Source organism: Triturus cristatus, chromosome 1_2 (genome assembly GCF_964204655.1).
Source record: "Triturus cristatus chromosome 1_2, aTriCri1.1, whole genome shotgun sequence".
NCBI classification, from domain to species: Eukaryota; Metazoa; Chordata; class Amphibia; order Caudata; family Salamandridae; genus Triturus; species Triturus cristatus.
Window position 1 is genome coordinate 1,175,710,346 of NC_140580.1, and position 16,289 is coordinate 1,175,726,634.

Here is a 16,289-nt window from a genome sequence, read left to right on the forward strand (position 1 = left end):
GGAACTGTATCTTGACATTATTGAGAGACCTTATGACAGATCTCTTTACTTCAAATTTAGAACCGGGACTCTTCCACTTTATGTTTTTACTTCCCGGTGGAATCCCCCTGCTCAGACCACTGAATTCTGTCCTTTTTGTATATCCAGACAAGAGTCTGTGGCCCATTTTTTATTTGAATGCCCACAGTACGTATACCCAAGAAGAAGATGGCTCAAGCAACTGTGCCGTTCCTTAGGCACTAGGCATTACATTGAGGCGTTACGTATTTTAATGTCTGACTCCCGCCCTCTGTATGCTTGCGCCCTATCAAAATTTCTATCTTGGGCATGGCGCATCAGAAGCAAAAGGCTTAAAGAAATTGTTTAATCCGTTCTTAAAATATCTATTTATGATATGTCTCATTTTTATTGTAACACTAGGATTTTAACTGAAATGAATTTAAACTTTGTTTTTGTAAAGCTTTTATGATATGTTTTTATCGAAATAAAGCCTTTGACTGACTGACTGACATTGGTGTGTGTCATTGTCTGTCCTAAATGCTGGCTTCTGATTCATCAATAGGCTTGTTAGTCCCTCCTTAGCAGCGCCTCCTCTTCATTTGTCAGCTCCCATGGCGACTAGCCCCTTTAATTCAGTTGTTACACGGTATGTGTTCTTTAGACTGAGCACTATTTCTGTAGTGAGGTTCTCCTACTACAAGCATGACATGTTTTGGTGCCTTCTTTACTTCTCTGCCATTGTCATGCCTTCTCGCCCCCCGTTGTCCTTGACTTCTCACCCCTCCGCCTAACCCTCCCTCCCGTTGTCCGTGCCTTCTCCCCCACCCCCGCTGTCCGCACCTTCTCCCCCTATCCCTTCACCTGCCCAAGCCTTCTCCTCCCACCCTGTGTCTCCTAGCAAGGGTATGGATTACGAACAGAAAGTCTCCATATAGGAGTTCAGAGGTCTTGCAGTGACGGTATGGGCGTTACAACGGCTGTCCCTTGCTGCAGAAATGGAGAAGCCTTACAGTGATGATGAGATCTATGAGAAGGGGCGGGTGCTTGGTGGTCATTGCAGAGGGGTTTGGAGTGCTGGAATCACAGGTATGAGCAGGCTGTCTCTGGGTACAGGAGCAGCTGTCTAGCAGATACAGTACATGGGCAATGCTCCTCTAGGTACAGAGAAGGAGATGCTGCGGTAGATTGAGCGATGTCCTGCTATATACACAGGGCTGTCCCTTGGTGTAGATGTGGGGCTACAGGGACTCCTACTGGAGCACTCCGGGCTGGGTCATGGGCATGGCAGGTTTGGAGGAGAGGCTGCTCTTTGGTGGCCGTCTCCTTTTCCTACTCTGAATGGCTACCTCCAGGGGACAGAGAAGCTCTGCCAGGGTTTAGGTCATCTAGCGTCGGCATCCTACAACTACCTCTAGGAGAGAGGTAGGGCAAGAGGTGAAGCTCTCCCTGGCCAGGGTCTCGGTCTGTCCGTTGCTGGCAGCACTGGAGCCCAGGGCACCTGCGGAACTACAAGTCCCAGAATACACCGGAGCAGATCAAACACGTGCGACCAGGAGCACCTTCGCTGTGCTCTGACCCCATGAATACAGTGGAGGCGCGAGGGAACCGGCTGCAGACAGGGAATGCGGGGATCTCTCCCGCTGAGGAGTTTGAAAATAAACCGGCGCGCGAGTGGCCCGCCTCACTCCCCTGGAGGGGCAAGGGGGCTCAGACGCGACTGGCCGCTCCAGCAGCCCTGGCCAGCCCCACCCACACACCGGCAGCACACAGCAGCAGTCCCCGCGCCCCACCGCCCTCGTACCTCACGCAGACTTCGGAGGCCGCCATGTTCCCGGCTCACGGCCTGATGGGCTGAACTGACCAATCAGCGCTTAGGCGCGAGCCGGGAGCCTGCGCGTGGCCACGCGACGAGGAAGCGATGTAAGCTGGCGTCACGTGACTACGCTCTGACCAATACAAGACTCTTGATGTCATGTGACGTAAAAGATTGTCACGTGATATACAATGAATGACATACATGTGTAACACAGGAGTACGTGACGCCACGCTGCCTCTGTCACGTGACTTCGAGCATTCCAAAATGGCGGCGCCCTTGCAGGTGAGTGTACCGGCTACGGGGAGTGTGGGGGACGGGAGAGAGACGCATGGAGATAACCCCCCCCCAACCATCGGTCAGGTTAGCTGAAGCCGTTCCTCGCGCACTCTGTCTCTGGTCACTCTGGGGCTGAAGGCTGCGAGTGATCACAGTCTTGTTCTTTAGGCCGATCTCTCCCTGGGGTGTCTCTTGCCCGGACGCCTGACAACAAAGCCCTCTATTCATTTATTTATTTAATGCATTTTTTTAAAGCGCGGACTTGACCTGAAAGCGCTGTACAATAGAACAAGTTACGTTACAAGAGTGAAATGTTACAGAATAGAACGTTACAAAAATAATCAGGAGACTAGAAGAGGTAGGGTAAAACCATAGAAGGCAAGAACACAATATCAAACGCAGCAAGCAAGGGTGAGGAATGTACAAGAAAATATTACAAATTTACAATGACTAACGAACTAACTAGAGGGGTCTGAGAATGAAGTTGTTAGTTCTGAAAGTGTCTTTGGAAGAGAAGATTTGAGGTCACCTTTGAAGATCCTGGTAGAGGTGGTGGCACGGAGCAAAGGAGGAAGCGAGTTCCAGATTCTCACCGCATTACCTGAGAACAATTGAGCCATCGATCTTTCCCTTTTGAAGGAGGGGGCTCAAGCAGAAGCTTTTCCGCATTCCGAGAAGGTCTCGAGCCTCCGGACATTTTCAGTTTATTCGCCAGGTAACTAGAGGAGGAAGTGTGCAAGGCTTTGTGGATGATGCAGGCAGTTTTGTAAATAGAGCTTACCTCAATGGGAAGCCATCGAAGAGAAGACAGGATAGGAGTGATGTGGTCACTTCGTTTGGACCCTGAAATAAAGCGAGCTGCTGAATAGAGGACGGATTTGAGAGGGAAGAGGTGGGATTTGGGTAGGCTAGTCAGAAGAGAAATGCAATAATCCAGTCTAGAGAGAACCAGCGATTGGACCAAGGTTTTTAGGTCTTTCTCCGGGAAGAACCGGCGAATTTCTGGGAAGAACCGACGAATCCCCCTCAGCAGGCGCAGCTGGTAACATGCGTTCTTAGCAGTGGAGTTGATGTGGGAGATTAGGTTGAGTCTTTTGTCAAGTATGACACCTAGGGATTTAGTGCTGTCGACAATGATGGGTTTATTGTTGAGCAAATTCAGCTGAGCCATCCAGGGTTGAACAGGAGATGGGGAAAGAGAGGTAGATAGGAGGAGGAATTCAGTTTTGGAGAGATTGAGTTGGTGAACTAACATCCAGCTGTGAATAGAGCGAGTTGAGAGTAGGATTGAGTAGTGACAGATCGTGTGCGGAAGACAACTTGAGGTAGATTTGAGTGACCCAGGAATAAAAAATGTGCTAGCATACGCGCCAAGAATTTTCAATTATATTAAGGACACGGAGGTGAGGATTATGCTTTCTCTTTCTTTACTGAAAAATCACAGCAGCCAATGAAAAAACATTTAACATACAATAAACTTCCTTTTGCACAATGCCACAGTGTAACACCAGTGACCATAGAGACTATCTCTCTATAACTTAAGCCCCAACGTGAGCACTTCCTCTTTCTTTGAACAAGCATTGTCCATGTAAATTGCGATTCTCCTATTAACATGACTAGAGAATCTGGATTTCATTAAAGACACGGAGGCTATCATTATGCATTAATCCTTTAATGCAGTCACAGACAGCCGCACTACATCATAAAGAAAGAAACAGTTCTAGAATGTAGTGATCAGGATACAAATGGCATGAGGCACAGACAGACTGCCTCTTTTAAATGCAATGAAGTAAATAAAGTTCAGAAGTAAGGTCCAACTTGATCTTGAAACTGAAGGTAGTGAGAAGTCCGAAGAGAAGTAAGATGAAAGTTAGATGATCATGTAGAATTATCTGGAAGGAAAAGGAGAGTGATAATATAATATAAAAAGGTAATATAATAGTAAAGTCATGACTTGATATACAATGCAAATACACATCATAAAAGTACATAGTTCAAGAATTATACCAACCAAGGGAGTGGAGGAAAAAGGGTGGGATAATGATAGCCTCCGTGTCTTTAATGAAATCCAGATTCTCTAGTCATGTTAATAGGAGAATCGCAATTTCATTACAAGACCGGAGGCTACATTATGCATGTTGGTAGCCATGAAGTACTACATCCGACATGTGTTCAATAGGTTTACAGTAATGGTGAGCGAAGGTTGAAGCATTAGACCAATCGGCCGCTTTAAGAATATCATCTAACTTACCTCCAGACCAGAAGGATTTGCTTGCCATAGCACCTCTGAGAGAATGAGCTTGGAATTTAGAAAGATCAATTCCAGCTAGATTCATTACAGACTTGACCCATCTAGAGATGGAGGAGGAAGCAACTGGTTTAAAGGGTTTAACAAATGAGATAAGGAGTTGTTTGGCATCTGGAGGGCGAAGGTCCTTCATTCTCAAGTCATATTCTCTCATACAGTCTATGACACACAATTTCTTGCAAGGTCAAAACGAGGATAAAAAATAGAGTCCGACATGGTTTTAGTCCTTCAAAATATATCAAAAGTAACTCCAAACATATCATAAGATCTATAAGAAATATCCAGACATTTCACATCTGAAACTCTACGACAAGAGATTAGGCATAAAAGAGTAGCAAGTTTAAACGAAAGGTATTTTCTGTTGAGGTAGGCGTTATCTGGCCAAGAGCAGAAAAGGTCTAAGATAGCTTTAACATCCCACATGGATTGGTATTTGGGTCTGGGAGGTCTTTTTAGTCTGATACTTTTCATCACTCTACAAATAATATTGTTCTTACCTACCGTCTTACCATTGACTTGGGAGTGTCCAGCAGAGATTGCTGATCTGTAGCAATTAATAGATCTATATGATAATCCCCTGTCGAATTGTTTGACGAGGAAATTAACTATATTGATGATAGGAGCTTCCAAGGGATCCAAGTTCCTCTCCATGCACCAACCAACCCATTTTTTCCAAATGTTATTGTATCTATAGTGTGTTCCGGGTGCCCATGATTCTCCGAGGAGGGAAAGAGCTGATGACAAAAGGCCAGACAGTTCGTTGGATTGCCTGACACTTTCCAAGCAAGAAGGTTCAATCCCTGAAGTGATTAGGTGGTGATCTTCTCCGTCTGCGTTGGTAACCAGACCCTTGCTCGCTGGAATGAGGAAGGGGATGTCGCAAGAAAGTTCGAGTGTGGTGGGCAACCATGCCTGAGAGGGCCAGAATGGGGTTATCAGGACCAAGGAGCATTGGTCTATTCTGACCTTCTGTAGGACCCTTTGTATCATAGCAAAGGGAGGGAAGGCGTAACCCTGAAGGTTTGACCAGGATTGAAGAAAGACATTCACCGCTAGAGCTCCCGGGTCTGGCATCCAGCTGAAATATTTTGGGAGTTGGAAAGACAGTCTGCTTGCAAACAAATCCACATCTAGTCGACCCCAAAAGAGAGAGAGAGAGTATTGAAAATGTTCACATTGAGTTTCGAATCCGTACGGTCTGAGAGGAATCTTGAGTTCCAATCTGCAGAGAGATTTGACTTCCCTGGAAGGTATTCCGCCTTCAGAGAAATCTTGTGTTCCAGACAGAACATCCAGAGTTTTTTCGCTAAAGCAGATAAGTCTGCTGATTTGGTACCGCCAAGGCGGTTGATATACGACACTGCAGAGATGTTGTCCATCTTGAGAAGAACAAATCTGCCTTGAAGAGAGTGTCTGAAGCTCATTAGGGCATATAAACCGGCTGTAAGTTCTAAGAAGTTTATGTGGTGGGAAGATTCCGCAAGAGACCATGCGCCACCAGTGTTTTGATCGAGGAAGCGAGTGCCCCAACCGTGGAGGCTCGCGTCTGATTCCGGGACAGGGCCGAAAATTGCTTTGCCATTCCAGGCATCCAGGTTCTCTAGCCACAAGGAAAGTTCTAATTTCCCTTCTTGGTCGAGAGTCACACAGTCCTCGTACCAGAGACCAGATTTGAGAGCTTTCCCCTTTAATCTCTGAAGGGCACGGTAGTTCAGTGAAAGATAGCTTGGATGCTGGAGGAGAGGAGACCTATAAGACGGGCTAATTCTCGTAGGGTTATAGAGTCTTGTTTTAGAACGTACCTGATTTCTTTTCGAATTTTGGCGATTTTCTTGGTAGGGAGAAGGAGGAGACAGCTCGAGGTATCTACAGTGAATCCGAGAAATTCTATGGATTTGGAAGGTGTAAGGATAGATTTCTCTCTGTTTATAATGAAACCGAGACTTTCGATAAGGTGGATGGTGGTATTGAGGTCTTTCTGAATTTGGGAGTAGACTTGAGACATGATCAGAATGTCGTCTAGGTAAATAATGAGGTGGATACAACAAGCATTGTCCATGTAAATTCACAATTTGTCCAATGATGGTCAAAAACTTTGTAGACAAGCATTGGCATAGCCAATAGGTCTCGCCTTTGGGACCTTATAAGTTTAGCCATGCAGCAGATTATCCCATATTAGCATGCCCACACACTCAACATAGCCAATATCCACATGAGCGCTGCAGCTTCGATACATGATTACCATAGCATGATCCCGCGCGTATATTCGTGGTATATAATGTGGTGACAAGGTTACTGAGTATAAGGTAACAAGGTTGCCGTGTACTAACAAAGTGATTAATCAAAAGCCACATAAATGCTGCAGCTTCAATACGTGATTGCAGTAGCAAGAATCCTCACGTCTCTATATTGTATACAATATGGTGACAATGTTACCAAATGTTACTGCGAACGTGTGATTAAAAACTCCAGAAAGCTCGACTTACCGGAGTAGTTTCTATAACCGTCCTGGCAGCTTGCAAGGAGAACAGAACAGAATCGACGTGTCGCGCGAAAATAAAAAGACTTGGCGTTTGTGCGTCTTAAAGTGAAAGTGCCTACTTCTGTGGACGCGGACAATTGAATAAAGTTAATTGCAAAAAATAGCTCATTGTGCCGATGCTTCCTATTTCTAAGACAATATAAGCAGGTATATAGTGAAATACAAAACGAAACAGAGTGAGCAACATCATAAAGAGAAAATGCTTACATCTCTAAATGCACAAAAGTGAAGTTTGAATAAAAGAAACGCTGATAGTGACCATGCCTAAAGATCCTATGGCAATGAAGTCTATCATAATGCACTAAGGTCTATCCTAATGCCAACAAAAAACATACTAAATAAATACATTTTGCTGCATTAATCAGTAAATCCCGCTGGTAGCATTATGCTGCGTAATAACGATGTATCAGGTACAACAAGCTCAACGTGCGGGCTTCAAGAAATACATTGCCGGTTTCTGACCGTGCACATGTCACTGGCGGCATTAAATGTAAATTTAATATTGGGTGGGGCTAAGGATAAGTTCATGAGGGTGCTCTGTAGGGCCATGCTATTACAAACAAAAAACCCACCCACCAAATAACAAGGCCATTCAAATTCACAAAAAATACTTTGAAAGTTACTGCAGCCATAAAAGATTCAAAACATGATGAAACCTACTCCTGCCCAACCTTGGAGTAAGTCAAGCATCACACATGGCCAGCAAATCATATTGCAACACACTCCCATAAAAAAACAACACAGTAGGGGAATTGAAATAACGCCTAAAAAGAACTAATGCTAAATGAATTAAATTAGTTTCACATTTAAATTTTAAATAAATATACATTTAATATTAAAAATATGTATTAATATATTGTTTTTTATTTTATACATTTAATAATACACTTAATTAAAATAAACTTTATTTAAAAAAGTTAAAAGTATCTCAAATGATTGAAAAGATCACTTTAACCATGTTTACTGAAATATAAAATATATATAAAAATGGTAACGGGGACGGGTATTTTTGTAACACTTTTTCAAAATGAATACTATTTATAAATGTCATGATTATATTTTTAAAAAATATTACTATATATGTCATCTTAAGAGTTTATGTGCTGGGGATCAGTGGGGGAAAACATGGCGCCCGCGTGTTGAGCGGCAGCGCGCGTCCTCGGAGAAGCTCTCCACACCTCGGAGCGGACACTGCCTCTTCTTCAATAGAATCTCTACTAAACTCCCTTAAAATAGACATAAAACAGGGTTTTATGATCTCCGCAGAGAATCAATCTGAGATTAGGGCTGCATGCGATGTTTTGGAGCGAAAAGTAGACCGGCTCAGCGAGAGGACAGAAACTCTTGAAGACACAGTAGAGGAGCTTAAAACCACTCTAGGAACTGCCCAAGCTAAAATTCATAATTTGCAAAGAGAGGGGGATGTGATCCGCGAGAGGGTTGAGTCATTGGAAAACTTTTCAAGAAGGAATAATCTCCGACTTCTGAAGATTCCTGAGGGGAGCGACATAAAAACCTTTGTCGTAAACCTCCTTAAAGACTCACTCAACTTAGAGGAGTCACCAGACATTTTGTCAAGAGACATCCAAAGGATACATGGGGACCCCTTCCGCATGAAACCCGGCAGAGAAAAGCCTAGGAAGATTTTGGTCAACTTTCTCACCTATTCGATCAAAGAAAAAATCTTAACTTTGGCCCTAAAAAATAAGTCTCTAAGCGGTCCTGACTTTCTTTTTGAGATCCGCTCTGACCTGTCTAAGACCACCTTAGATCGGCAGTGGGAATTAGGTCAGAGGATGGAAAAATTTCGTGCCCTAGGCGCAACAGTGCAGATGAGATTCCCTGCTTTTTTGCGTGTGATGTTTAAGAATAAAATGTACAATATTAGATCCCCTCTTGAGACAGACGAAATGCTGGAGACATTAAAGATTCCTCCAGGAAAGGAATGAAGTGGAAAAGAGGAAAAGGGGAAAAGGAAAGGGAAAAAAAAAGAGAAGAGAAAATAAAGGAAGGGGACGAAGGGGAAAAAAAAAAAGAGTAGAAGAGAAGGGGGGGAAAAGAAAAAGAGAGAAAGAATATAAAAAAAAAAATGGGTTTCCCCCGGTAGTAAAACCCCTAGTAGGTTATAAATTTAACCAGTAATAAATGTATTGTAATGGAGATAAGAAAATTAAGGGTTAGTAAGGTTACGAATAAGAGCGAACAGAAATGAAGAATTAAGAGTATGTACTGATGCATGACTCATTTTGCAGTTTTTGGGTGTGGTGGGAGAGGAGGGGGAGGGGAAAGGAGGGTGGAGGAGGAAGAGGACGCAAAACTGGCAATCCATCTGTCCAGTGTAGGTTGGGTAGGGTTTTCCGGGGGGGAGGGTTTTGCACAGGGTGGTTAGGGTGAAAAGAAAAATAAACCTCAAATGTTCAAGCCTAAAGGAATTTCTATTGTCAATGGCCTAGTACCTCGATCAGCATCTTTTGTTTCATGCCCTAAAAATGGTCGAGAAAGCTATGACAATATGGTTGTAGGGAATTTGAAAAAGGTAAGTGGGGGAGACAACTGCTTGACGAAATGACACAGCTAAAATTTCTATCTTGGAATGTCAACGGCTTGTGTACTGGGAGTAGGAGAGCAAAGATTTTCCAATATTTGAGGGACTCCCCGGCACAGGTCATAGTCATCCAGGAGTCACACCTCCTTAAGGGTGAAATAACAGATCTTGAAAAAGGAAAAATGGGTAGACAAATTTATTTGCACAGATCAATCAGCTAACATTAGGGGGGTGCTCTTCATCTTTAAAAAACAAGCAAAGGTACAAATCATGGAGTATAGGGAGGATGGGAACGGTAGGTGGCTTATTGCAAGGGCATTGCTGGACGGCCTTTCTCTTATTTTGGTCGGGTATTACGGTCCTAACCAGGATGATCCCTCCTATTTAAACAGCATTCGAGATAATCTATTGGCTTTCCACGACCCAGTTATCTGGATGGGCGATTTTAATATTGTCTTAAACCCGAATCTAGATAAGTCTGCTAATTCTAGAGCCTGTGTCTTATCAAAATCTAGACAGGATCTCTTGATAGCTATGTCACAACTGGGGCTTGCAGACTTTTGGAGGGAAAGGGTAGGGGATCAACTGGGGGTCTCTTTTCGATAAGTATAAACATGTGTCTAGGATAGACTATGCTCTATTTAGCTATAGTTTGAAAGATCTATTGATAGACATTCTCTACCTCCCCTCACACCTTTCCGACCATTCGGCCATCTTGTTTGTATTGAAACTTGAGTTTATACATTGGTATACTTCTTGGTCGTTTGATCGTACCATCCTCTTAGAAAACGAGGAGGTTAACTTTCTACGATCAGAGTCCCATCACTTCTTGGAGGCAAATATAGACTCTACTGATATACATATTATGTGGGATGCTCTAAAGGCCTTTTGGAGGGGAAGAATTACAAACAGAGCCTCTTATAGAAGAAAGAAATATAGGGAATGCATTGATAACTACGAGGGGGAAATGAATACTATCGAAAGCACCCTGGACCCCCAAACTAGATCAGGTGCAGACTTCGAAAGATGTAGAGAGCTAAAGTCGCAACTAGAAAACATATTACAAGCTAGGGTCGCTAGAAGGTGGGAGGCGAGTAAAATCTCTCATTTTGAGTTTGGTGAGGCGGCTGGAAAAATTCTCGCCTGGAAAACTAAATCTGACCAAGCTCGAAATTACATCAGAGAGATCAAGGTGGAGGGGGAATTTGCTCCCCGAACCACAAAGGATGAAATAGGTGGGGCCTTCCGAGATTTTTTTCAGGGAATCTATAGGGAAGATATTCGGGAAGACAAGGCAGGGAGGGAGGCCTGGTTGGACCAAATTTCCTTGCCAAAGTTATCCCCAGAGCATAGTAGGATGTTGGAGAAAGAGATTTCCTTTGAAGAGATTAGGAAGGCTTTGGGGGACGTAAAGCGGGGGAAGGCAGCAGGCCCTGATGGGTTACCAGGGGAACTCTATAGGGCCCTTACAGAAGAGATCACCCCGGTTCTGGCCTCTGTTTTTAACAACATTCTTTTGGAGGGCCGAGATCCCCCAAAGTCTTGGAATGATGCCACAGTGGTCTTAATACCTAAACCTGGGAAAGATCCAAAGGAATGTGGGTCATACCTCCCGATTTCGCTCCTCAACAGCGACTATAAAATCTTTGCCGCTATTATGACATCTAGGTTGGGAAAGGTGATAAGCCATTTGGTTCATGAAGGTCAAAAGGGCTTTATAAAGGGTAGACATTTAGCTGATCTTACACAAGATCTGGTGGGGGCGATCGATATTGCGACCACTTTTTCTCTGGCTGCTTTTACGCTAGATGCGACCAAGGCCTTCGATAGGGTAAATTGGCCCTATCTGGCTGCAGTAATGAAGAAATTTAATCTGCCCGAAAATTTCTGCCGTATGATTTCACTAATATATAAGGCCCCTACGGCAAGGCTCAATGTAAACAGTTTCCTAACAGAGCCTTTTGAAATTTTGAGATGTACAAGGCAGGCATGCCCGCTATCCCCCCATCTTTTCAACCTCTACATTGAACCCTTTGCACAGATTCTTAGAGAGGAGGCTACTATACCATCATTTAGCTTCGGAGGGTGGGAAAGGCGGTTTGCCCTGTATGCCGATGATATCCTCATAATGACTTCAAATTTAGACCTGGCTCTTCCCTCAGTGATTAGGAAGGCTGAGGAGTTCGGAAAAATCTCTGGATATAACATAAATTCAGAGAAAACAGAGATCATGGCCTGGAATTCCCCCAATACTCAGGTAGAGGTTGTGTCCTCCATGCGGTATCTTGGTATAAGAATAACCCAAGACATAAGTAATATCACCACTCATAATCTCGAGCGAGTACACAAAGAATGCCAGAAACAACTAAAGGCATGGAATAATCTCCCGTTATCCATCTTTGGGAGGACAAACCTTTTAAAAATGTCTATCCTACCTAAATACACCTTTTTGTTTAATTCTATCCCTATGGCCCTTGATACCAAACAACTACTTAAATGTCAACAAGGATTTAATTCTTTTATTTGGAAGAACGGAGCCACAAGATTGGCTTGGAAAAAGTTGAGGAGAAGGAGAGAGAAAGGAGGCTTAACGTCTCCAGACATCCAATATTATGCTTGGGCATTCCAATTATCTTCCTCGAGAATGCTCCTAAAAACACCAGTGGATAACCTTAGAGGAAGGATGTTCCGAGCTATGTTGGAGGGGTCCGATCTTCCATCTGACAGCTTTCTTTTTAAGTTTGGGGACCAGAAATTCTTTAAAAATATAAAATTAAAAACTCTTCAATCGTTGGCTAGAAGTTGGTCCACAATCAGAAATAGAATAGGGTTGTGCTACTATTCTAACTTAGCACCCATGTGGGATTCACCAGGCACTCCCTTGTGTCTTAAAGACAGATTGGCAGGTCCAATCAAGGAAGCCGGAATTATAAACTGGGGAGAGCTGACGGTAGGTGGGTTAATGACACCTTGGGAGGCTTTGCGGGAGAAAGTCGGACCAGGATTATCTGTCTTCAAGTATATGCAGTTGAATAGCTGGGCGCAGGCTTTGATAAGAAAGGGAGCCCCCCTGGGGATTTACAGCAATTTAGAAAATCTTTTGGTGTCAAGGCCAGGGGGGGGGGGAAAGGAAATCGCTTGTTGGTATTGGGCGATCTTGGAGGAGATAGACGACGACTCCAATCTCCCTGAGGTGTTATGGGGTAGTAATGTTGGCGAACAGTGCCAGCAGCTGTGGCTAAACTCATTTAGTCTCCTGTATAGAATTGTGAAGCCAGCCTGGCGGAGGCAAAACCACCTTTTTAGACTACATCGCGCATATCTGTCCCCTCAAAAGTTTGCCAAATTCCAACATGGGAAAAAATGCAATAAATGCGACCTAGTAGAGGCCTCGGACGTGCACATGTTTAAAGAGTGCCCAGTAATCGGTCGGTTTTGGGAAGAGGTGATGGAAGCACTATCCTCTATTCTAAACATCACTCTTAGCAGTACTCTCCCCATGATCATCTTTGGGATTGATGAAAATATTCTAGGGCCTGCTAGATCCTTCCTGTTTTTTGCAATTTTAATGGCTAGGAGACAGATCTGCAGATTCTGGGTGGATACAGCTCCTCCAACATATATGGGATGGTTATCGTCCCTATATGAAGTTTCTAAAGCAGACCTGGCTAGACCCTGCAGTATAAAAAATAAAAGAACTGCTTTCTGGGATTATTTGATACAGTGGAAGTAGGTTTCCCGGGGGTTTTTTTTTTTCGTTTTTTTTTTCGCCCCGGTCCTATGATTATGCCAGTTTCCCTACTCCATGGATCTACAACAAGGGTCTTCTACAATTTTCTGGTCCAAACAGGCTGAAATATGCCTAGATGGAGTTCTTAAAGGCCGCCTTTTTTGTGTGTTGCTCTCTCCTTTCTTCCGCCAATTTGTTATCTGCTTTTTCTTGTGCAATTGTCCAAATCACACTAATGGTTTCTAGGTGGGTAGGACAAGATAGCACAAAATGGTGGTTGGCGGTTTTCTTTCTTCACACATAAGGGCTGGGCAAATGAGGACAAAAAAAAAAAAAGTTTATGTGCTGTAACGTTTTATTTTGTTATTTCCCTGTTAATAATGAATATTTTAAATTATTTTACATTTGTTTATATTTGAGGGGTGGAGGTATGTATGTGTGCATCTAGCTGTAAATATCCAATCAGAAATAGTGTACAGCAAGAAACTTTAGAGTTAAGCCTAGGAGTAGATCTGCACATGACTGAATATACACATGTATATTTTCCTTTGTGAATGAGGCACATAAAGTTCCAAAAACAACCCAGTAACGTGATGAAATGGTCCAGCAACTGCACCTTCTCAGCTTTAACCTCGTGCAAATTTTGCACTTTCTCTGCCTGTGTCTCTACTGAACCTTCCGAGGTGAGATGGACCGCGCTGAACCTGGTGCAGGTGGTGACGGACTGAGCAGGAAGAGAGTCAGGCTGGGGCAGGTGAGAAGTAAAAGGTGCACTTAGTGGGGATGACAAGTGCAGCAAGTTTTTTTTCTGTTGAGTTTCATGACGATCTTTGTCATCCATGATTCAATGGCAGAACGACTTCTAAGCAGGGCTTAGTTTGCGCCAGTGTTTAAGGGTAGCGGGCACCAAAGCTCAGTTCTGGAGACCAGGAATTATTTTTCAATATCAGAATTAACCCAGAGTCAGGGCTTTTAGTAGGCCAGGCCCCTCCTGGCCTGAGACCCGGTAGTTATTAAAAATAGACATTGAAACGGGAACTGTCAGGCTCTAGGCTTATGTGCCTAACTTTTTTTGTCATCAAAACACTAATTCATTTCTGACAAAGAATGTAAGAAACATTTTGGCAATCCACACCAGCGATTTAGTTTCGGTTTATATTCTACATGTTCACTTAATTTTGCATTCTTGAAGAGTGTTAACTATTTCCAGGATGTTGGGTTTCTATACGGAGAGTGAAAAGAGGGTGGTGAGGAGGAAAGAGATGAGGGGTAAGATGTGCAGATGGAGGAGATGTGGAGAGGACGTACATGTCTAACAGAGAGAACACCACATGAGTGATTGAGACCTTCTGAAGACAGCCCCCGTCTGCACACGCCACAGTAGATTTTAATTCACAATCTCACAGTTTCAGAATTGAATCACTTTCAGTATTATTTAGAACAGAATTATGGGGAACACCCATCGCAACGCATGCGTCGCATCGCATGCGCTTACATCGCATGCCATCACAACGCACGCGACGTTACGCCGCGTGCGTTCACTACGCACGACGTTCCATCGCGGGTGCCATTGCATCGCGGGCGCTGTTAGAACGCAGGCGCGGGTACACGGGCGGCAGGGGAGACAACGTTGGAACCAGGTAAGGTCGACGCTGTTTTAGGGTTTAGGGTAGTTTATGGGTAGTGCAGTGGAGGGGGGGGGGCTTAGGTTTTAGGGCTTAGGGTTAATTGTTGTATATGGGAGTGTTTTAGGCTTTAGGGTTAGGGCTTAGGGTTAGGAGGCGTGTATGCTAGTGTTTTAGGCTTTAGGGTTAGGGCTTAGGGTTAGGGGGCGTATAGGCTAGTGTTTTAGGCTTTTGGGTTAGGGCTTAGGGTTAGGGGGCGTGTATGTACGTGTTTTAGGCTTTAGGGTTAGGGCTTAGGGTTTATGTTAGTGTACGGTACTGTTTTGCCGTGAGTGTCGGGCGGAGTGCTGGAATGCGCGGTCTTGGTGTGCGTTGTAAATGTCTTTTGCATGCGTGTGAAGGCATTGTGCGATGTTGTGGTTTGCGTGGTGAATGCATGCTATGTAACGGTGTGTGCGATGTAATGAATGCGATGTAGTGGTGTGCGTTGTGTTTGTTTGCGTTGAATCGTCATACATCCCAGAATTATGGTTGTTACTCACTTATTTTAAACAGCTAATACCCATTGACAAAGCCAATAGTTCTGTGTGGTTTTAGGGGTATATATCAGTTGTGTTATATTTCTGGATATAATAAAACTCAGAGCAACAGAACCACCGGTCGGAGGGCACACTATGGCAATCACAGAAATATAGTTTGTGTTTAATCTGTGCCCTAATTACGTAGGCCACATTCCTTTTAGGGACACCCTTCCTTTTTTCATCCCACTTAAAACCCTGTCCAGAGTACGAGAGAGAAAGGCAGAACATAAAGAGGCAAAGAAAGAATGGAACATAACCAGAAAGAAAGGGAACAGGAGTGAGAAAGCACCTGCAAGAGTGAGGTAAAAAACAGGACGAGTGGGTAATGGAAGGAAAAGGCACGGGAAGGCATCAAGGCCTGGCCGCCTGGGTGCTCGACAAACCTCTCCTACATCAGCACTGGCGTCGGGATCCTAACAAAAAGTATGGCCCTTTCTCTTTTTGTTTTACAAATGAAGCACTAGTGATAAGGTCTGGCAATGTTTTTTTGTTGTTAGTGAAGAAGTGAGCCCCAAGGGGTAAAAGGTGCCCGCTTGATTCCAAGGTTTGCATCTTGTGTTAGAAGCATTTTTCCTCTAAGTCGAGTCCGGCTCACGAGCGCCCAGATTACCGAGTGCCATCCATTCTCCAATCACTGACCAGTGACTTTCAACAGGCCCAAGTCACCAGAGACTTGTCGAGGATCATAAAGCGTGCTGGAAGAAGCGAGACTCACGCCGCAAGGCCAAATGCCTTTTTCACTGTGGTTAGCGAACCTCAGATCAACTGCCCACCTTGCAGGCCACAAAATGCAAGGAAATCAGAAATAGCAAGTGGGCCGGTCTGGCGCCCTCCCAGCAAATAATGCACAGGTTGTTATGGCGACG

The 16,289-nt window shown here is 44.1% G+C and overlaps 2 protein-coding genes across 3 annotated transcripts in view; one reads left to right on the top strand and one right to left on the bottom strand.

The window, feature by feature from the left end:
• The window catches only part of NUP188 (nucleoporin 188), a 1,223,536-nt gene extending 1,221,609 nt beyond the window's left edge, over window positions 1-1,927 (bottom strand). The window contains exon 1 of one of the 2 annotated variants that reach the window (XM_085614037.1): window positions 1,802-1,927. In XM_085614037.1, the coding sequence (XP_085470163.1) occupies window positions 1,802-1,827 (26 nt within the window). In that variant the 5' untranslated portion in view covers window positions 1,828-1,927. The remainder of the gene's footprint in view (window positions 1-1,801) is intronic. The other variant, XM_085614036.1, reaches the window with a different exon arrangement.
• A 66-nt stretch (window positions 1,928-1,993) lies between these two features.
• The window catches only part of DOLK (dolichol kinase), a 40,638-nt gene continuing 26,342 nt past the window's right edge, over window positions 1,994-16,289 (top strand). The window contains exon 1 of the mRNA XM_085614038.1: window positions 1,994-2,098. The gene's annotated coding sequence lies outside the window, so the exon portion shown is untranslated. The remainder of the gene's footprint in view (window positions 2,099-16,289) is intronic.